The 23353-nt window shown below is 39.3% G+C and overlaps 1 protein-coding gene across 6 annotated transcripts in view; it reads left to right on the forward strand.

Annotated features, from left to right (window-relative positions):
- Positions 1 to 535: 535 nt before the first annotated feature.
- ABCB11 (ATP binding cassette subfamily B member 11) overlaps positions 536 to 23353 on the forward strand; it is a 106002-nt gene continuing 83184 nt past the window's right edge. Inside the window, exons 1-5 of one of the 6 annotated variants that reach the window (XM_069577309.1) lie at positions 539 to 803; positions 16818 to 16933; positions 18386 to 18407; positions 21630 to 21681; positions 22461 to 22699. In XM_069577309.1, the coding sequence (XP_069433410.1) occupies positions 16858 to 16933; positions 18386 to 18407; positions 21630 to 21681; positions 22461 to 22699 (389 nt within the window). In that variant the 5' untranslated portion in view covers positions 539 to 803; positions 16818 to 16857. Of the gene's footprint in view, positions 804 to 16817; positions 16934 to 18385; positions 18408 to 20772; positions 20948 to 21629; positions 21682 to 22460; positions 22700 to 23353 lie in introns of all 6 variants that reach the window. The other 5 variants (XM_069577314.1, XM_069577310.1, XM_069577311.1 and 2 more) reach the window with 5 other exon arrangements.

Consider the following 23353-nt stretch of genomic DNA (forward strand, 5'->3'; position numbering starts at 1 on the left):
TTGCTCAGGAGAGGGGGAGAGAAGAAATGAGAGCCTTTGAGAAGATGGAAGGACCAACAAGAAGGGAGAGGAACAGATATGGGTGGCCCCACAAAGCTGTTGGAGAAGCTACATGTATTGATTTGACTTGGTTTTCCATTCGTTTAAAACTTCAAAAAAAGAAGGCCTTACACAGGGCAGGTAGAGCCTGAGGTTATTGACTGTTCAGACCAGGGTGCAAGGGTCATCTGAGCACTCAGAGTTTTGAGCAAAAGTCTGTTTCAGGTGTTCTTTGAGATTATCTGTTTCCACGAAACTCTGGGCTTGGGGGACAGTAATATCAGGGCCCTGCACGAGGATTTTCCAAGGGTGATCTTTCAAATTGAAGAGGAAAAGTTTCAAGGTATTTTTCTTTTCTGCCTTGTTACGTTTTTAAGTAACTTTTAAAAAATAATGATCTCGAAGAGAAGACTTGGACACAGCCAGAATCAGTGCTCTCCCCGGGCACTCCAGCTCCCTTCCTTTGAAGCCAAGTCAACACAGTCCAAAGCCCGTTGACACTGTCAGAGAGCTTCCCAAGAACATTGTGTTTGTGGTTATTATTTTGAATGCATTCAACTTTTCCTCAGGTGTCACTGAACTCTGCTCAGTCTGGCCTTCGGGGCATTGACCCTTAAGCAAATAGATAGTGTTCTCAAAAAAGCTTGAATTCTGTTCAGGGCTTTAAATGAGGAAAACTGGAGCTAAAACAGGTTGGAAAACCTTTTGATTCTCTACAGTGGAGTCCATTGTTTCTTCTGGTTTCTTCAAGTTCATGTTCCCAGGTAAGTGACTTATACTGTCTAGAGGATTTGAAGATTATGTCTGCAAGTCCATTTCCTTTAAGTCTCACTTTGTGGGGTGTTGTGTTTCTGACTCATAAAGGCTGGCATCTTGTTATACAAGAACAATGCTACAAGGCTTGGATAGGAACTTGCAGAATACATTAATAATTTCATAATATCTATGATATATATGATACAGATGACTATTGTTTTCTATCTCATTTATAGTACTGCTTATAGTAATGCTTTTTATGCATCAATTCTCTTGAGAATGTGTGTGTGTGTGTGTGTGTGTGTGTGTGTGGTGTGTTGGGGAGTGGTGTATGGGAGTATGTGATGGGTGAACAGATAATAATCTGCCAGATAATAATCTGCCCAAAGTATAAATGCTAGCAAACTTTTTAAACTTGGCTTTATGAAAATGCAGTTGTGTTTTTCACTGACCACCACAAAATCTGACCCCAGAAAGCTGCTGCTGCTTTAATATAGAACTATACCAACTCCATTCTCCTAGTCTTCAGTAATTTAGATACTGAGCTCTGGATTCATGGCTAGAAGCGGAAAAGTTGGATTCTAGAATCTAATTTCCATTTTTCAGTTTCCCTAGCCAGTAGAAATCACAGGTTGCTGATGATTTGAACACATTGATCAAATATCATTTACTTTAAGACTGAGTATGAAGTAAGGCATTTCTAAACATTTTGAGGGGGGAAGAGCCTTCTAGACATTTTGGGGACAAATTATAACGATTGTCCTTAGAACTCTTAATATTGGAAACTGATAGTGGTTATTATTAAACTTTTGAAGTATTGACTTATTTACAGGCTTATGCTTAACAGAAGTTCTTGCTGTGGGCATCCACCCTCATCCCTACCCCCCAAACTCCAGACTTATACTCTGCCCTGTAACACTCCAGTAGTTATCTGTTTTAAGCTTCCATCTCCCTGCCTAGGGGATTACACTCCCCTCCCCACCCCACCCCACTCAGTTATAAGCCCTTGAATAATTAGTGTATCCTACTGCAAAGAGTGACAGTGACCGATATTTGCCGATGAATGCTGGAAGTGGATTGGAAGCAATTTAGGAAGAAAACATTGCCCACTTTGTGGTTTTAGAAGACCTTGAAATTGCTAGAAAATGCCAAGTCCCATTTCGGTAACCAAGCATTAGGGTTATGTTGCTTTATGAAGGTGAAAGAACTATGCATGTAGAGTGCTGGGAGGAACTTTGGTGTTAAATCCTATTTCCCTCAAGAGCAGTTCATTAGTTCTCCATCTGAACTGTGACTCTGTGAAGCAGGGCTACCCATGTGCACCTCAAGAATCACTGTGTATTTCTTTCTCTTCTCCATGGGCTGTAGCTTCCAGGGCTGAAGGGCCTCAGTCTCATTATCCCTGGACTGTGTCTTTATTGACACACATGGTCAACCCACAACTTTTTTATCCGCAAGACAGTATTTTTCTATTTTTCTTGCTTTTCAGTATAAATCAATATTTCTTTCCTCCTCTGATGATCCTTGGGGAAAGAAATCATTGGCTGGGTTTGATAATAACAAAGGGTGCCCTTCCTACATCACGCCGTGTCAGCAGTGAAAGACATTCCAAGGGCTCTTTTAAAAAATTAGAATTTGTGGTTTCAAAAGTGTCTTGAAAATTCACCAGGAGCAGGAGCAGCTCTGGTCTCTGAGCAGCTCAGGGCAGGGGAGATTATGGTTCTAGTGGCCTTGAATGGTCTTACAGAAGAGAGGACTTTATAAGAGAAAAGCCAAGGCCCATGTTCATGGTGGGATATGGGGTGAAGGAGGCCACGTCTCACATCTCCTTACTCCCCACCACCCCACGCCTCAGCTCTCCAATGGCTGCAAGCGTGTTTAGATCTTCCTAACCATTGAAGCCTAAATGTGGAAAAACCTTTGCTTTTTCCTCCTGAGCTCAGTCTAGGCAAGATCAACATGTTTCAAAAATAGTATTCTGAAGAAAATGAATGCAGAACAAATCTCCTTGAAGAAAATTCAAAGCCAAGAATAGTGACAGAGTTGAGAGGCCATGTCCTAAATTGACAAGAGCCGGGCCCCGTTGGCTCGGCTGTCCCACCACACAGCCTATTTCCTTTGGCCACCTCAGGCCGGGTTGCCCTGGAGAGAGGTGACCCGTGTATGCTCTTGGCCTGGTAAATGAGGGGACACCACTGCTGGCTCTGGGGGATTTCTATCCTTCCCAACCTGCTCGTTTACTCTAAGAGTATGGACTTATCAGAGTATTATGGGTTTTTTTGAAAGTATAAATATGATTATATGCTTTCTTTGCCTAAAAGTCCTTATTAAATGCCTAAGTCCTCAGCATTATTAAGGAGTTTGATGTCCTGAGGAATGAGGCAGCCACATTCTCCAGAGCTGTTCCATCCACCATCCTTCAGACTCACTGGACACCCTTGGGTCCTTGTGTATTGTCGCTCAAGTCCGGACCTTTGCATGAGCCTGGAACTCCTCATCTCCTGTTTCCTTGGCTAACTTGCCCCATTTTCAAGGCCTCATCTTAAAAGCACTGGCTGCAGAGCCTTCCCCAACTCTCCAGGTGGGGACAGGGCCCTGCTTGAGGGTCTTGGAGATGCCTGTACTTCTCCTTTACTCCATGTCATCAGGTTTGTTTCTTACATGTCATCTGTCTTCCCTGCACAACGTGAGCTCCATGAGGACAGGTAGGTTGGAGGGCCTGTGCTCCGTTAGATTTTTAGGTTGGTTAAATCAGGTTCTCAAAGGTTTCTCCCCAGGCTTCAGGCTGTTGTGAACTGACCTAATAATGCAGGCGTCTGCAAATATATTTGTGAAGGGCTAGACAGTGAATATTTTAGGCGTCCGTGGGAAGGTGGGAATCATCTCTGTCACAGTAGCTCTGACCTGCCATTGTAGCCCCAAAGCAGCCAAGGACAAAGGAAAAACAAATGGTCATGACTGAGTTCCAGTAAAACTGTATGTATAAAAACAGGCAGTGGGTTGAAGGCCTCTATTACTGTCATATCCTCCAGCCTGGAAGGATCCCAGCTCCCAGGAGAACTGTTTTTACCTTGACATTTCTTTCCCCTCCCTCCCTCCTTCCTTCCTTGCTCCTTCCCTTTCTTTTTCCCCTTCTCTCTTGCCTTCTTCTCTCCTCCCTCTTCCCTTCTTTCTTTCCCATTTTTCCTACACTGTCAATAGCCAGTTGCTAGTGTTGACCCAGTCTTTGGTGAAGGTCAGCCCACTCATCTGTTGCTCCAGACTGGAGTCTTGAAGTCACACCAGCAGCCTCGTTGGGCACTTAGGATCTTTGATTAGCTCCTGGCACGGCCTGTGGAACCTTGGATCTCCTCCAGTTTTGACAGCCTCAACCCCTGGGCCCACTGCTTCCTTAGCCCTCTCTCTGAGGTCTGTCAATGTCCCAGGTTCGCTCGGGTGACCCATCCAGGTGCTGCTGTCTACTTACTCTCTCTCCTCCCTGGCAGTGGTCTTCCAGAATGTTGTTGCTAAAGTTCTAAGGTAGAAAAATCCTTGATATGTCTACCAAAGGGTTTCCCTTATGGCTCAGGCAGTAGAGAATCCTCCTGCAAGGCAGGAGACCTGGGTTTGATCCCTGGGTTGGGAAGATTCCTTGGAGAAAGGAATGGAAGCCCACTCCAGCACCTTTCCTGGAGAATCCCATGAGCATAGAAGCCAGGCAAGCTATAGTCCATGGGATTGCAAAGAGTCAGACTTGACTGAGCAACTAACACTATGTCTACCAATAAAGATCAGGAGACTGTTCTCTAATGCGGATTTCTGTGTTGATAAGATTACACAGTTTATCAAAGAAAAAGAAACTTCAACCCTGAACAGTTCAACAGAAGCACATTGTAGTATATGAGTCATAGACCATGTGCCATTTGGCAGAGGGGGAAATTTGTGTTGGCATGAGCAATTCAGAATTGTTGGAGGATTCCATGATTAGGTGGCCAAAATCTGCTGACCAGTGCTTAGAAATCTTGCTTTCCCACTTTGAGCATCTAGATTCTCTGAAGTTTATCAGAAGACCATATTTTTTTCTGGAAGACATTAAAAACTGAGTCTGTTTTCAAATAGATTTTTCAGAGATGAGGATAATTTACTACATAAGAAGGTGGAGTAAGGGACCTCCCTGGTGGCCCAGTGGTTAAAACTTTGCCTTCTGGTGCAAGGGGTACTGGTTTGATCCTGTCAGGGAGCTAAGATTCCTCCATATCTTGTGGCCAAAAACCCAAAATTTAAGTAAAAGAAGCTGTATTGTAACAAATTCAATAAAGACTTTAAAAATGGCCCACATCAAAAGAAAAAAAATCTTAAAAAAAAAAAAAGGTAGTGTGAAAAGGAAATAGCTTGATACCTTTTAACTCTGAATTCTTTGGTGTGGGTTAAAGTTCAATTTTGTTATTACAAACTAAGAAACTCTCATTAAAGCTTCCTGCAATGTATGATACCCAAGTACCTTCCCCACACTTCAGGAAGCTCAAGAACCAATTGTTAGCTTAGACGCTATAGATAATAGCTGAGACAGTACAATTAGATTACTTGATATCAGCTTGCACTCTTAAATCATAAATCTTAAATCAGGTGAGGAGGAGGCATAGTCTCATTACCCTGTATAAAAAATGTTTGTCACTGAAATCTAGGTTCCTGCTCTTTTCAGGGTTTAGGAGACTGGCAGAGATGTTCTCCAGCATCAGCTATACGAGTTTCCCAGAATCTAATCTAATAAAAAGGGAATTAATCAGTGGGGAAAAAACATGGTCTAATGATACATCAGAGTACACTTACAATGATATGAGGCCATTCATCTAATATCTAATTTTTGAAACATTGTTCCTTTTTTTCCTGGAAAATACCAGGGGCAAAGCCTTCATTTATTCTTTCTAGTCATTTTGATATCTCCTTGCACTTTCCCAAAAGTAGTGTTAGAAAACTGCCACTGTCTTTGTGGATGCACGCAAGTAATTAATATTTTCAACACAGTGACCTCTAAAAGCCATCATGGCTATTTCAGAGCTGGCTGCAGAGAAGGCAACTAGCTCTCATTTCTGACTGAGCAACTGAGGCTTGTCTTGTAGCACTGGAGAGTGTGTGTCTTTTAAAATACAGGTCCTTAGAGTGGACTACCAAAGTTCAGAGTGATGCACTGAACTCTGAGAAAGAAAACAAACAGAACAGCTCCAGATATTTGGTAGCTGGCCTGGAACTCAGAGCTAAACTGTATTATTCCCTTATTAGAAATAAACGATCTCTGTACATAATGTATACCAGAAGGCTTTTAAAGGTTAACTATATATGTCATACAAGCAAGTTGTACCTTCTTCCTTTTTTCCTCTGTGCTACACAGTATTCTCATTAGCCATCTCTTCCACACAAGTAGTGTATATACGTCAATCTCAATGTCCCCACTCATCCTTTGGTATGCCCATCCCATGTGCTCCACCTCTGCTTTGCAAGCAGGTTCATCTGTACTATTTCTCTAGATTCCACATATGTATATTAATATACAATATTTGTTTTTCTCTTTCTGACTTATTTCCCTTTGTATGGCAATTCAACCCACATCTCTGAAAATGGCACACCTTGTTCCTTTTTATGGCTGAATAATATTCCATCATATATATGCACCATATCTTTATCTGTTCTTTTGTTGAGGTGGAGTTAGTGTTTAATGGGGATAGAGTTTCTGGAGATGGATGATGGTGAGAGTTGCACAAAACTATAAATGTACTTACTGCCTCTGAACTGTACAGTTAATTATGGTTAAAATAGTATGTTTTATATTATGTGACTTTTTACCACACACACACAAAACATTAAAAAACAAAAGCATCAGGACCGAAAAAAGAAATAATTTCATAGAATACTCACTGTATTACCCAATGTTCTCTAAGGTAACAGAAACAGTAGGATTATATACAGAAAGAGATTTACTGTGCGGGATTGAGTCACATGACTGCAGAGGCTGAGGAGTTCTTGATCTGCCATCTGCAAGATGCAGGCCCAGGGAAGTCGAGGGTATAGTTCCAGTTCAGATCTAAAGGTCTAAGAGCCAAGGGAGCTGTTGGCATAAGTCTCAGCTGGAATCTGAAGGCCCAAGAACCAGGAGAGCGAATATTGGAGCGCAGAAAAAGTCGGATGTCCCAGCTAAAGCAAATGGGAAAATTCACCCTTCCTCAGCCTGAAAAGAATTAAGGCTGGCATATATTTGTTGGCATATACCATTATGTCAATTTAAGGCATATATATAATGACATGTTAATTTGACACATTTATATTTATTACAATATGATTACCACTATACTTTTAGCCAGTAACTTTATCATATCACATAATTATTATTATTTGTTTTGTGGTGAGAACATTTAAAATCTAGGCCCCTAGCAACTTTGAAGTATACAGCAGAGTACTGTTGACTGCCACCACTGTGCTGTACATTAAATCTCCAGATTGTAAAATGGAGATCACAAAAATCACTATATTCAGAAGGAAGTAAAAGGCAAGCAGACCTCATATGAACCAGAATGTATAGAATATCTGGGGAAATAGAGAGGGAGAGGGAGAGACTAGGTTGGTTTATTAGCTTCTGCTTAGTAGATGATCTGAGGAGGGCAGGTGGGGCTGGGGTGGGGGAACTTGGTTGCCAAGCCTGAAGGGCAAAGGGAGCTTTCTCTGCCTTCTCCTTTTGGAACAGCTGATGTACAGACTTGGTTTCCTGTCATTTTCATACCTATCCTGCAAGGTGAATTTTACCACCATCACCATCATTGCCTGACTTAAAAGGTGGAGAAGTCAGGGCCCAGAGAAAGGTTAAAAGCATATCCAACAACACAGAGTGAAGCTGTAGGCAGTAACAGAATCTGAGAAACTCCAGAGTTCACAGGCAAGACACTACACCAATGGCCTCTAAACACTGCCAAATATTTGCACACCATTGGAAAGAAATCTTTCTAAATGAAGCCAGGAAAAACATTGGAGACTGAATTTTTTCATAAAAATCTTATTTTAAAATTAGGAAATGAAATATTATAACCATTGTTAAAGTTTTATTATTGTCCCCTTATCAAAGAGTTTCTTAGCCTCTTGAAAAAGTTTTTGGTCAAAATTTCAAAAATGGTGTGACCAGCAAACATTGCAGACTGAATGTATTATTGCTATAGTAAAGAAATTTTGTTGTTAGATAAAAGAATTTTGAATTAGGTATTTTTTTTTAGTATTTGTTTTACTGACCTGATAAACTACATAATTAATGTTTTCTCACTCTACTTCTTAATATTGAGTTTATTTAAAAAAATTTTTTTAATAAATCATGTTGAAAGGTACTCTTATCTTCATAGTACTTTTGATATGATGTGATGAGAAGGATACTTTACCTCCGTGGTCTTCCTTTCCAAAACATACAACTCTTGTCTAATCATGAGAAAAACAGCAGATAAATCCCAATTTAAGGAACATTCTACAAAACAATTCCTCAGTACATCTCAAAACTGTCAAGATCATCAAAAGCAAGAGAGTTGTAAGAAATTGTCATGGCTAAGAGAAGCTTACAGAGATTTCACAATTTAATGTAATGTGTTTATAGCTTCCCAATGTTTTGTACTATTGGATATTTAATCTTTGCCAGTATTTCAGTGAGCGTTTTTAGTATTTGTCATCGATCTGTATCCAAATTTATTCATTGGATTACAATATAATGATTTTTTTCTAATTTTATGAGCTTTTAAATTTCAGGAAATTAATTCTGATTAAATATCTTTTTCATCTATCAAAATGATCAAAAATGTTTACATTAGATAATCATTGCATTCCTGGTATCAGCATTTCTCACTATATTTTTTTATAAACTACTAAATTATACTAAATGTATTTAGTATTTTTAAATCTATTTTTAAAGTAATTATAGTTCTGTTTTTTTCCTTATAACATTTTTTCTTGTTTTGACGTCAAGGTTACACTTGTGTTACAAAATGAATTAGGTAGCAGTTTCCCTGGTCCATGCTGAACTTGCCATATTCTGCATCTAGTGGCTACATTTACAAAGGAGCACTGAACCTACCCACAGTATTTGACAGTATTTGGCTGTCATTGGTCAGCTTCACTGACCCAAGAATGTCACCAGTGGGTTGTGCCTTTCTACTGGTTTTTAGTTTTACTCACTTGAAAAAAAATCAATCAAATAAACAAGCAAATGCAGATAAGAAGAAAGAACAAAAAACAGCTGTCCACCTATCAACCAGTGAAACCCATAGTTCGTGGTTTGGGATTATTATTTCCTAATAATTAAACTCTTTCATGGGATTATCAACTAACTAAAAAGCCTGCTTTTGTCTGAGATTGTTAGTCAAGGAAATTTCTTGAACCGAATTGTTCTTCTGTTTGGCTACACTGATTAAAGATGAGAAAATAAATAATAGTTGCAATCATTCTTTTTAAAAAAATATATTTATTTTTAATTGGAGGATAATTGCTTTACAGTATGGTGTTGGTTTCTGCCATATATCAACATGAATCAGCCATAGGTATACATATGTCCCCTCCCTCTTGAAGTTCCCTCCCATCTCCACCTGATCCCAGCCCTCTAGGTTTTTACACAGCACTGGTTTGAGCTCCCTGAGTCATACAGCAAATTCACACTGGCTATTTATTTACATATGGCAGTGTATATGCTTCCGTGCTACTCTTTCCATTTGTCCCACCCCCTCCTTCCCCATTGCTACGTCCACAGCTGTTCTCTATGTCTGTGTCTCCACTGCTGCCCTTCAAAGATGTTCATCAGGACCATCTTTCTAGATTTCGTATACATGCATTAATACATGATATTTGTTTTTCTCTTTCTGACTCACTTCACTCTGTATAATAGACTCTAGGTTTATCTTTTTAGAAATGACTCAAATGCATTCCTTTTTATGGATGAGTAATATTTCATTGTATATATGTACTACAGCTTCTTTATCCCATTCATCTGCTGATGGACATCTAGCTTGCTTCCTTGTTCTAGCTATTGTAAATAGTGTTGCAATGAATATTGGGATACATGTGTCTTTTTCAGTTGTGGTTTTCTCAGGGTATATTTCTCAGGGTACTGGTCTTCCAGTGGTGGGACTGTTGGGTCATATGGTAGTTTTATTCCTAGTTTTTTAAAGGAATCTTCATACTGTTCTCCATAGTAGCTGTATCAGTTTACATTCCCTTCAACAGTGCAAGAGAGTTCCCTTTTTTCCACACTCCAGCATTTATTGTTTATAGATTTTTGGATGATGGCCATTCTGACTGGTATGAGGTGATATCTCATTACAGTTTTGATTTGCATTTCTCTAATAATGAGTAATGGTGAGCATCTTTCCATATGTTTATTAGCCATCTGTATGTCTTCTTCAATGAAATGTATGTTTAGGTCTTCTGCCCCTTTTTTGATTGAGTTGTTTGTTTTTCTGATATTGAGTTGCATGAGCTGCTTGTATATTTTGGAAATTAATCCTTTATCAGTTGTTTCATTTGCTATTATTTTCTCCCATTCTGAGGGTTGTCTTTTCCCCTTGTTTATAGTTTCTTTTACTGTACAAAGTTTTAAAGTTTAATTAGGTCCCATTTGTTTATTTTTGTTTTTATTTCCATTACTCTGGAAAGTGGTTCATAGAGGATCTTGCTATGATATATGGCATAGACTGTTTTCCTCTAAGAGTTTCTGGCCTTACATTTAGGTCTTTAATCCATTTTGAGTTTAGTTTTGTGTCTGGTGTTAGGAAGTGTCAATTTCATTCTTTAACATGTAGCTGTCCAGTTTTCCCAGAAGCACTTATTGAAGAGAACATCTTTTCTCCATTGCGTATTCTTACCTACTTTGTCAAAGATAAGGTGCCCATAGATGCATGGGTTTATCTCTGGGCTATCTTATTCCATTGCTCTATATTTCTGCTTTTGTGAAAGTACCATACTGTTTTAATGACTGTAGCTTTGTAGTATAGTCTGAATCAGGCAGGTTGATTCCTCCAGTTTCATTCTTCTTTCTCAAGATTGCTTCAGCTATTCAGGATCTTTTGTATTTCCATACAAATTGTGAAATTTCTTGTTCTGGTTCTGTGAAAAATGCCATTGGTAATTTGACAGGGATTGCACTGAATCTGTAGATTGCTTCCAGTAGTATAGTCATTTTCACAATACTGATTCTTCCAACACAGGAACATGGACTGTTTCTCCATCTGTTTATGTTGTCTTTGACTTCTTTCATCAGTGTCTTATAGTTTTCTGTATACAGTTTTTTGTCTCCTTAGGTAGGTTTATTCCTAGGTATTTTATTCTTTTTGTTTCAAGAGTAAATGAGATTGATTTCTTAATTTCTCTTTCTGATTTTTCATTGTTAGTGTATAGGAATGCAAGTGATTTCTGTATATTGATTTTGTATCCTGCAACTTTACTAAATTGTCTAATTAGCTCTAGTAATTTTCTGATAGTATTTTAAGGGTTTCTATGTATAGTATCATGTCTTCTGCAAACAGTGAGAGTTTTACTTCTTCTTTTCCAATCTGGATTCCTTTTATTTCCTTATAATCTTTCTCTAATTGCCCTGGCTAGGTCTTCAAAAACTATGTTGAATAATAGTGGTGAGAGAGGATACCCTTGTCTTATTCCTGATCTTAGAAGAAATGCTTTCAGTTTTTCACCATTGAGAATAATGTTTGCACTGGGTTATCATATACAGCCTTTGTTATGTTGAGGTAGGTTTCTTCTATGCCCATTTTTGGATGAGTTTTTATTATAAATGGGTGCTGAATTTATTCAAAAGCTTTTTCTGCATCTATTGAGATTATCATGATTATCATATAGTTTTTATCTTTCAGTTTGTTAATACAGTGTATCACAAAGATTGATTTGTGTATATTGAAGAAGCCTTGTATCCCTGGAATAAACCCAACTTGATAATGGTGTATGACCTTTTTAATATGTTGTTGAATTCTGTTTGCTAGAATTTGTTTGAGGATTTTTGCATATATGTTCATCAGTGATATTGGCCTATAATTTTATTTTTTGTGTGATGTCTTTATCTGGTTTTGGTATCAGGGTAATAGTGGCCTTGTAGAATGAGTTTGGAAGTGTTCTTTCCTCTGCAATTTTTCAGAAGCGTTTGAGAAGGATAGGCATCAGCTCGTCTCTAAATGTCTAAGGAATTCACTGTGGAGCCAGTTGGCCCTGTGCTTTTGTTTTTTGAGGGATTTTTTGACCACAGTTTCGATTTCAGTGTTTGTGGTTGGCTTATTCATAGTTTCTATTTCTTCCTCGCTCAGTTTTGGAAGGTTGAACTTTTCTAAGAATCTGTCCATTTCTTCCAGGTTGTCCATTGTATTGGCATATAAAGTTGCTCATAATAGTCTCTTACGATCCTTTGTATGTCTGCATTGTCAATCGTAACTTCTCCTTTTTCATCTCTAATTTTGTTGATTTGATTCTTCTCCCCTTTTTCCTAGTTGAGTCTGGCTAATAGTTTGTCAATTTTGTTTATCTTCTCAAAGAACCAACTTTTAGTTTTATTAGTCTTTACTATTGTTTCATTTATTTCTACTCTGATCTTTATGATTTATTTCCTTCTATTAACCTTGAGGGTTTTTGTTCTTTTCCAGTTGTTTTAGGTGTAAAATTAGGTTGTCTACTTGATGTTTTTCTTGTTTCTTAGGTAGGATTGTATTGTTATAAGCTCGCCTCTTAGAACAGCTTTTGCTGCGTCCCATAGGTTTTGAGTCATCATGTTTACACTGCATTTGTTTCTAGGAATTTTTTAATTTCCTTTTAAATTTCTTCAGTAACCTGTTCATTATGTAGAAATGTATTGTTTAATCTCCATGTGTTTGTGCTTTTTTACAGTTTTTTTTCCCCTGTAATTGATATCTAGTTTCATAGCATTGTGGTCATAAAAGATGTTTGATACAATTTCAATTTTTTTTAAATTTACTAAGGCTTGATTTATGACTCAAGATGTGGTCTATGCTTGAGAATATTCCATGTACACTTGAGAAGAAAGTGTATTGTTCTGCTTTTAGATGAAATGTCCTGAAGATATCAATTAGGTCCCATCTGGTCTAATGTGTCACTTAACACTGTGTTTCCTTATTAATTTTCTGTTTTGATGATCTCTCCGTTGGTGCAAGTGGAATGTCAAGTGCCCTACTACTATTGTGTTACTGTCAATTTCCCCTTTTATGTCTGTTAGTGTTTGCTTTATGTATTGTGGTGCTCCCATGTTGGGTGCATAAATACTTACAATTGTTGTGTCTTCTTCTTGGATTGATCCCTTGATCATTATGTAGTGACCTCCATTATTTCTTTTAATTTTCTTTATTTTGAGGTCTATTTTGTCTGATATGAAAATTGCTCCTCTGGCTTCTCTTTGATTTCCATTCGCATGGAATATCTTTTTCCATCCTCTCACTTTCATTCTGTGTGTGCCTCTAGGTCTGAAGTGGGTCTCTTGTAGACAGCATATATGTGGGTCTTGTTTTTGTATCCATTTAGCCTGTCTGTGTGTTTTGGTTGGAGCAGTAATCCCTTTGCATTTAAAGTAATTATTGATATATACTTTCTTATTGGCATTCTTCAAAATTGTTTTTGTAGGTCTTTTCCTTCTCTTGTGGTTCCTGCCTATAGGTCTCTTTAACATTGTTGTAAACTGGTTTAGAGGGGCTATATTCTCTCATCTTTTGTTTGTCTGTAAAACTTTTGATTTTTCCATCAACTTTGAATGAGAGCCTTGTCAGGTAGAGTAATCTTGGTTGTATATTTTCCCCTTTTAGTACTTTACATACATCCTGCCATTTCCTCTGGTCTTCAGAGTGTCTGCTGAAAGATCAACTGTTAATCTTATGGGGTTCCTTTGGTATGTTACTTGCTGCTTTTCCCTTGCTGTCTTTAATATTCTTTCTCTGTGTTTAATCTTTGTTAGCTTGATTAGTATGTGTCTTGGCATGTTTCTCCTTGGATTTATCCTCTATGGGACTCTGTGCTTCTTGGATCGATTGACTATTGCTTTTCCCATGTTAGGGAAGTTTTCAACTATAACCTTTTCAGAAATTTTCTCAGACCCTTTGTTTTTCTTGTCTTCTTCTAGGACTCCTATAATTCAAACGTTAGTACCTTTAATATTATCCCAGAGGTCTCTGAGACTGTCCTCAATTCTTCTCATTCTCCTCTTATCTATTCTTCAGTTATTTCCACTATTCTATCTTCTAGCTCATTTATCTGTTTTTCTGCCTCAGTTATTCTGCTATTGATTTCTTCTAGAATATTTTTAATTTCAGTATTTGTGTTGTTTGTCTCTGTTTATTCTTAATTTCTTCTAGGTCTTTGTTAAATGTGTTAATTGATCCTTGCATTTTCTCCATTCTATTTTTGAGGTTTTGGGTCATCTTTACTATCATTATTTTGAATTCTTTTTCATGTAGTTTGCATATTTCCTCTTCGTTTATTTGGTCTTGTGAATTTTCACCTTGTTCCTTCATTTGTATAATATTCCTCTGCCTTTTCATTTTTTTCTAACTTACTTTGTCTGAGGTCTTCTTTTCCCAGGCTTTAGGGTCATATACCTTCTTCCTTTTGGACTCCCCTCAGTGGGTGAGGTTGGTCCAGTGGTTTGTGTAGGCTTTGTGTTGGGAGGGACTTGTGTCTGCATTCTGGTAGGAGGAGGTGAGTTTTTTTTTCCTCTGACGGACAGGATTGTGTGAGGTGGTAGGTTTTGGGGTGTCTGTGGCAAGCTTCTCCGCTAGTGATTGGTTTTGTATTTTTGTCTTACTTGTTGGCGGGGTGAGGTGTTTTGCACTTGTTGCTGCTGGCAGTTGGGTGATTCCAGGTCCTAGATATAGGTGGAGATCTTCATGGGAGTTCTCAATAATCAATACTCCCTGGCGTCAGTAGGTGTCTGGCAGTCCACTGTCCTGGATTCAGAACTTCCACTCCAAAGGCTCAGGCCAAATCTTTGCCTGGGGAACTGACACTCCACAAGTCATTTGTTATGACATTAAAGGGGATTAAAACAAAAACACAAAAATAGCAAAACAAAACAAAATAAGAAACAAAAGAGGAGCCCCAGACAAATGGTAAATACAAAATCAAGCAAATAATAACAAAAACAAATGAACACACATACACACACACACACAAAACCCTAAATAGTCCAAAGACAAGAAAGTACAAGAGAGTGGCTTGGCAGGCAAAGGAAACCAAAAATGATACCAACCTATTAAAAACAGAACTAACTAAAACACAAATTGGTAAACAAGACCAAAGCAGAGTGTCAACTGGAGAATAAGCAAAGAAAACAAACCAAACTAACAAACACGATGAAATAAACAAAGAAAAGGAAGAAAAGAAATAAAAGATTTATATATATTAAAGAATAACTACAGCAGGAAAAGAACAGTAAGAAAACAAACAAACAAAACTTAAAAAAGACAAAAGCCCCACAGAATCACAAAAAAACAATGAAGAGGTAGAATTATATAAAGGAAATCAAAAGTGTGATTAAAAAAAATTTCTCAAAAACTTAGAGTTAATAGTAATAATAAAATCAACAACCATAGCAACAAAGAAAAAAAGAAGATAAACTAGGATCAACTGTAGAACAAATTAAAATGTATGAATAATAATTGTTTTTCTTGGATCTCAGCTGCCAGTGTCCTTTCCTTCACTGTGAGTCACCATCCACCTCTGCCTCCCCAGGATGCCCTCCAATACCGGGCTGATGTCTGGACCTGCTGTGGGAACAGCTCAGACTAATCTGGCCCTATTCCTGCGTGTTCTAGCCTGCAGTGTCCACAGCTACCAGAGCTAGTGTGTTTTCTTTTGTGATAGCTCTCATTGTCCTTTTATATATTCCATAGACACAGTCTTCCTAATTGATCATATGGATTTAATCTGCACCTTGTACAGCTGGTGGGAAGGTTTTTGACCCTCTTCCTTAGCCACACTGCCCTTGGAGTTCAGTTGTGGTTTTATCCCCACCTCTACATGTGGGTCATCCACAGGAGTTTGCTCCTGAGGCTGCCCTGGCAGACTTAGGTCTGCCTTAGTGAGGACCGGGAGTGGAGGTGGCACAGTTGCTTGGATCACGGGGACCGTGGTGGTGCCAAGTGTGCAGAGATACTGGTGGCCTCAGGCCCAGGAGCTATGGCACTATCACAGTCTTGTTCTAGCCTCTGGCAGCTGGCATTCAAAAGGCCTCTCTGGCTGGTTCTTCTCTGTTGCTTGGTGCAGCAGCCACTCAAAGGTCTCCACTGGCTAGAGTCCTTCTCTATTGCTCTGTGCATCAGACACTCAAAGGGTAACCCTCTCTGGAGTCTTTCTCTATTGGTCAGTTGCCAGCACTAGCATGTGTGGGGAGAGAAGCTACAGAGATGGCTCCTCCCCCTGCATATGACTCAGCAGTATTGCTTTGCTTCAGTGGCTACTCAGCATTGCTCCAAAGGCATTCTCCACCATGATCTCCTCCCTCATGTCCCGTTGGGCTGTCTCCCAGCAGTCAACAGCAGCCCTCACCCTGGGATTGCTCTCCAGTCCCTATGCTCCAGCTCCCAGCCACTGGGTATTTCAGGAGACTTGGGTCCCTGACCAGGGTACATACGGCCGCAGCAAGGATTGTCTGGTTCTCACTCCATTCAGACAGTCACAGATCAGCTGCTTCACTCTCCAACAGCCTCAAGTACTTTCCCTGTGTCTCAAACGATTGCTTCAGTCTGGGGATCTGACCCCTGCTTCAGTTCCCCTCACCCCAGGTGCAGGTCCAGTCCTGCTCATTCTCCTCTCTTCCCCTTCCTTCCTTTGTCCTACTGAGTTTGGGATCTATATATTCCTTGCCAGTGGTCAGGGACTCCTGTCTGCTCTCAGCCGGTGTTCTGCGAGATCTTCTGCATCTGAAGGTGTATTCCTGATGTGTCCATGGAGAGAGATGTACTGCACATCTGGCTACTCCTTCACCATCTTGTCTTCCTCTGCAGTCACTCTTTTGTTTTATTTTCTAGGGTTTTTTAATTTTTTTTTTTGCTGTGAACTGCAATTGTTATGTCTGACTCAGTAATTCTTCGCAGTGTGAAGAAATTTGGAGAGGACAATCATGGTTTTGAGTCAGACAGCTCATGTAAGTGGCCTTTTTATCTTATTGTCTCTTGTACAAAAAAAGGTGAAAACAAAAGTGGAACAAACTAGTGAAGATAGTCAAGGAGCAGAGAAAATTCAGCAACAATAAGTAGAACTATTACCTCATATTCTTCTTACACAACCTGGGTATTTCTCCCAAGAATCCATGTAATATAACTGCTGAGAGTGCTAGGTAAGAATGCATAAATCTTGGGAGAGTGAAACATCTCACTATAAATATTTTTTTCCATGGATAGACTGAGGTTGTTTTAGCACTGGCTCAGATGGTAAAGAATCTGCCTGAAATGCAGGAGAGCTGGGTTTGATCCCTGGGTCAAGAAGATCCCCTGGAGAAGGGCATGGCTACCCACTTCAGTATTCTTGCTTGGAGAATTCCATGGACAGAGGAGCCTGTTGGGCTACAGTCCATGGAGTCGCAAAAAGTCAGACATGACTGAGCGACTAACACTTTCAATGCTTTTATTATTATTACCTTTATTTCTATATTGCTATAATTGATTATAGTAATATGCATTTAGTGAGCATTGCTCTCTGAGAGGACTGGTACAAAGACACTGCTGGCCAGAGTGGGGTAAAGTGGATGGGGATCCGTAGCACAAGTACCTAGAGTGTGGTAAGGGCAGATGATTTCCAAAGTCTCCTATGATTTTACATTTTATAGAAAAGGAAACTGAGACTTAGATACATTGTCTTAAGCTTGACAAAGATTGCGTGACTATTGATTAAAGGAGCCGTAAGCCTAACCCAGTTCTGACTCCCAAATATGAGAGGTTAATCTTTATCTACACTATAATGCCTCTTTACTCTGTATGAAATGAAATGAAAATGCCAGGGGAACCAGGATGTGCTGTCCCATGATGATGGCTGACATTAAAATCCTGGGTTCCTTTCACTATGGCTTCTCTATGCCCATGACCCTGAACCCCCGCTTTCATCTCTTCCCTTCCATCTGCTCTGACCTATGCTGGGGAAAGTAATATGTGGCTCAATTCAATGGCTTCTACTGGCACGGGGGTGTCAATGACATCTTATTGTCTGTATTTTATGGTCTGTATTTTAAGTAGATAAATTCTGATGTTTCTAAAAAACCAAACAATAAATAAGTATTCATTTTATTTGGTAGTTCAAATAAAAAAAATCAGATTTTTCTGTAACTAATGTACAAATATTGGTCTTTAGTTAGCATTCAGAAGATAAAAAGATTTCATTTTCTGGAGAAAATGTAGTCAAGGCAGCAGTCCTATATGTGAAACAGTGTTTTCTTCTACAATACGGAGGAAGAAAGAGAAAGGTGAAAAAGCAAATAATTATTTTCTGTTGTTCCATGAATAAAATAATCATAGAAATGTTTTTCCAGAGCAAAATTGTTAATGATTATGTTTCATTTTGTCATTACGATTAACTGCTTTATGTATTGTTTTTATCCTGACAGATAACAATGATAAAAAATCAAAGTAAGTGACTGCTTCAACAATGCAACACATTTTCAAAATAATTCCCCCAATATTCACATAAAAGGCACAAAGCAGAAGCAATATTTTCATATACATTGCACTGCCTACAAAATGGTATATATAATCCATTCCTTTTCTATTTAAAACAATCCTATAACTTGATTTCAAAAATCTTTGGCAATATTCCTTCTGGATTAGGTTCAAATATCCCCTATATGTCCAGGAACCCCACAGAATTTCTGACTTAAACAAGCAGAGGAAAAGTTGGACATGTAAGGTTTCATGGTTGCAGAGGAGGTTCTTTTTACAGAAGAAAAATCCCAATTCTTCCCAAAAGCAAATAGTAGAAACCTAAAATGTAGTGACTAGATATTTCTCTTTAAGAGTTGAAATTCTCTTATAAACCAAAAATCAGTTTACCCTAATTTGCCATGAGGACAGGATTAATGGATTCTGATTTAGAAGATAAGGAGGTGCCAGCTACGTTTCTGAAATGGAGGTGGTGGAAAGGTAAAGGCTGAAGATGTGTAAAACATTTTAAGTATTAATACTGCATGACAGAGAGAGCTGGTGGTTGCAGCAACACTAGCTTTTCACTTGGAATGGTAGGATCAGTTGAGGACAGAAGAACCACTCTTGTCTCATTGGGTGGGAAACAGATAGAAAAGGGCATGGGTGCAGAGAAATGGAGGATGCAGATAAATGAGCTGCAGTGAGAGGATGAGCAGGAAGGTTGAGTGAGTACTCTGGTTTTTAGAGAAAATGAACCTATGTCTGCATAGATGTGGTAATGGGGAGTGAGAAGATCACAGTGAAAGTTTGATAAAGCCACTGAGGGGAATGGGAACAATCTGTAGAGGAATGAAATATAGTGCCTTGGGTTGAGTTGAGGTTGGAGACCATTTTCATTCATTCATTTCGCAAATATTAATTGAGGACTTGCTGAGAATCATCTGCCTGGTAAAGCATCTGCCTGCAATCCAGGAGACCTGGGTTCAATCCCTGTGTTGGGAAGATTCCCTGGAGAAGGAAATGGCAACCCACTACAGTACTCTTGCCTGGAGAATTCCATGAACAGAGGAGCCTGGTGGACTACAGTCCATGGGGTTGCAAAGAGTTGGACACGACTGAGCAACTAACACACATACACACATGCTGGGTATCAGGCACTGGTTTAGATGCTGAGGATACAGAAAAGAAAAAAAAATAGGCAGACATCTCTGTCTTGAGGAACTTAACATGCCTTTGAAGAGTTCTCTCCTTTAGTGAGGGAGACATAATAAACACCATAAATAAATAAAATATATAGCATGGTAGATAATGATAGTTTATCATCCCCTTTCTAAGAAAAAACAATAAACATGGAAATGGAGATTTGAAATGATATGGGGGGAAAGTTGAAATTTTAAAGACTTTGACCATGGAAGGCCCCCTTGAAAAGGCAGCTTTTGAGAGAAGGTATGAAGGAGGTGAGGGAATTCTCCATTTTATTATCCGAAGAAAGAACACTTTGGTGAGAGGAAATAGCAAGTGCAAACACCCAGAGGTGGGAACAGATTTGGTACGGATGAAAGTCAGCAGAGAGGCCAGGCGGCTTGGGTGGAGTGAAGCAGGAGGAAACAGGTAAGAGAGTCAACTGGCCAGATCACAGAGGGCTTTGGACGTATCAGCAAGGGTTTGTGATTCCACCCTGAGCTGGAAGGGAAGCTTAGGGCAGCTGAGCGCTAAGCACAGCAGGTGTCGGTATCTGTTTAGGTGGTGGAGAGGTTGTCTCCTGTGGGCCTAACAGCCTGGCTTCAGGAGGAGAAGGAGGAATAGTGGACTGAACGCAGAGATGGAGTTTCCAAAGATGAATCTGCAAAAAAGGATTGAGGATGATGGTGAGAGCATGGTCCAAATGGCTGGCAATGGGACCTGGAATGCCTGGAGAAGGAGAATCTTCTTTTTTTTTTTTAATTTACTTTCTCTTTGGTTGTGGCAGGTCTTTGCTGCTTCACTCTAGCTTTCTCTAGTTGCAGAGAGCATGGCTTCTCTCCATCTGGGCGTCTCGTTGCAGTGGTTTCCCTTGTTGCAGAGCAAAAGCTCCAGGTGCATGGCCTCAGTAATTGCTGCTTGTGGACTCTCAAGCACTGGCTCAGTGGTTGTGATGCATGGGCCTAGTTGCTCCAAGGCATGCGGAATCTTCCCAGACAGAGATTGAACCCCTGGCCCCTGCATTGACAGGCAGATGCTTATCCAGTGTATGACCAGGCAAGTCCAAGGAAGGAAAATCTTGATGGTATTTAGTGATTGTAAGTAAATGGAGGGTTTAAAGAACTGGGCTTCTCTGGTGGCTCAGATGATAAAGAATCTGTCTGCAATGCAGGAGACCCAGGTTTGATCCCTGGGTTGAAAAGATCCTCTGGAGGAAGAAATGGCAGCCCACTCCAGTATTCTTGCTGTGGGAAATTCCAGAGATAGAGGAGCCTGGTGGGAGAGTTGGACATGACTGAGCAACTAACACACAAAGAACTGTGGGTCTCAACTGAGATGACAAACTGGTATGGAAGGAGGAAGGAAGTGAGAAAACAAGATGCGTGGGTATTCCCAAAGAGCCAATGGGGTAGAGTGGTTCCTGGTGGAAATAAGACCTAAGGTGTATTAGTGAATAGATAACTTGGGTGAATTAGACCTATTTGGCATTAGAAAGTTCGAGAATGGGTTAAGGACAATTTTCTGAGCAATAAATTGAATAAGAAATAGTAAGTAAATACGGTTTTAAGGGAAGTATGGGAGTTTTTGAATTTTTCATATCAGCACTATTTGATGTAGTTGCAAGCTTTTTAAGAGCTAGAAGCAATAAATTAGATAATCCAACCACCTAAATTTACTCACAAGGAAATGAAGGTAGATATAAACTAAGGGTCAACACTGAGGTTCCACAGTTATTTGTTACTACAGCTGGGGGTGCAGAGTACTTTTTGCTTTCTCTCAAAGAGAGAAAAAACCTCTCTGAAAACCCTCAGTGAATCTCTACTGAACAAGAGACACAGCTATAGTGAAATTGCTAGAAGAGGTAAATCTGAAAGTAATAGTTTTTAAGATACCAGTTTTGGAAAGAATTTCACAGCCAGTGGGGACTTTCATTCTTACTAAAGAATGACTCATGAAATCACAATTTAGGGAGAATTTCTCATTGCTTTGGAAAGGATGGTCTGTAAATCCTCGTGTTTTTCTCCTCAGGTTACAAGATGAGAAGAAAGGTGGTAGCAGTCAAGTTGGCTTCTTTCGATTGGTAATAAAACTATGTTGATTAATGGCATAGGTTTTGCAACTGTGAGTTGTTCAGATCATGGAGAAAATGTTAATTTTTTAGTCATATTGGCAGGTGCTTAACTATAGTGATCACTTTTTTCAGTCATAAACTTTGTCTATGTGACAACATGTGGATTAGTAATTAGAACTATATTGCTGATTAAACACACACATTCTATCTGGTAGATCAGAAAAGTGTGCTAGAAGATAATCTCTAAGTCCCTAATGATCATTTTAGTAAGAAAAATTGTCACAGTAACCATGCTAAGCATATTTATTCTTGTGATGCCTTTAGAAGTTCCATAGTGTAGGTATTTTCTTCAAATTTGCAAAATGGAGACATTTCTGGGCACAAGCAGATGGTCTTCATTGTCAATATCGGTTCTGGGAGCCGATTTCTACTATTGCTGAATAAGCCATATGGAGCATCTACATGGCAATAGCATCAGTGTCAGTGATTGTTCCCCTCTAAGTTGGGGATGAAAAGCTAAGAACTAAAGTCAGCTCTTGACGTAAAGAGAATAAATTAGAGGCTAGGAAGGAAAGAACATGAGTTAACAACGAAAGAGTTTAATGACTTGGATAATTGATGCACTGTTATTTCAGTGTTAGTGAGAACTCTACATTTCAATTAAAACGATTCCCTTAAGACTTGGTGTTGAACACTATTTACCAGACTCTAGTAACTAAAATTAAATAGTCCTCCTACCTCTCCTGCTTTTCACCCATAGATGATCTCTGAATTCTTTGTTTTTCAAGTTTCGATTTTCTTCAAAGACTGACATTTGCCTGATGTGTATGGGGAGTTTATGTGCCCTTCTCCATGGAGCAGCCTATCCAGGTGTGCTACTCATTTTTGGCACAATGACAGATGTTTTTATTGAGTATGACATGGAATTACAAGAACTCAGTATCCCCGGAAAAGCATGTGTGAATAACACCATAGTGTGGACCAACGACTCCCTCAACCACAACACGACAAATGGGACACGCTGCGGGTAGGCTGCTATTTGTTTTTACTTTTTTGTTTGCTCATATCTTAGCTTGTAATTCAAAATTTGTAAAGAGAACCTTACAGGAAGGATCTGGAGTGGTATCTAACATGGAATGAACAGAAACAAATTTACACATATTTCTATAAATTACTCTGCCCTGAAGTTCTTATTCCACTGGGTTTTAAAATTCCAACAACAGCAACAAAATACAGAATTGAAAATTACTCATTAAATACGTACCCAAATGTCACACTTTGTAGACTGTAGGCTTGAGAATGACACTATCAATACTTAATATCACTGGAAGGTGACTCATAAATTTTACTTGAGTGCTTATCATTTCTCATATCTGAGACTCGCTTTTCCCTTCCTTCCTCTTTCTTCCCCCCTTCCCTCTTTCCTTCCATCCTCTCTTCTCTTTTGTCCCCCAGCTTCTGTGGCTGTGGCTGAGGACCCACTTGACCACCAGTCTTCTCTCTACAATGGGAATTTCATCATTCCTGTGCTCTCGGACTTGGAGTAGGGGTCACTGGCCTCAGCTAGCAGTTGAGTTGCTGTGAAAGAGTGACATGGTGCTAGGAACAGAAGATAGCCATGCAGAATTAGCCAGAGCTCACTGTGCTCCTGTTCTGTCTGTGATAAGCCTGACCACGTAAT

The sequence above is a fragment of the Ovis canadensis genome, chromosome 2, assembly GCF_042477335.2.
Source record: "Ovis canadensis isolate MfBH-ARS-UI-01 breed Bighorn chromosome 2, ARS-UI_OviCan_v2, whole genome shotgun sequence".
Classification (NCBI taxonomy): Eukaryota; Metazoa; Chordata; class Mammalia; order Artiodactyla; family Bovidae; genus Ovis; species Ovis canadensis.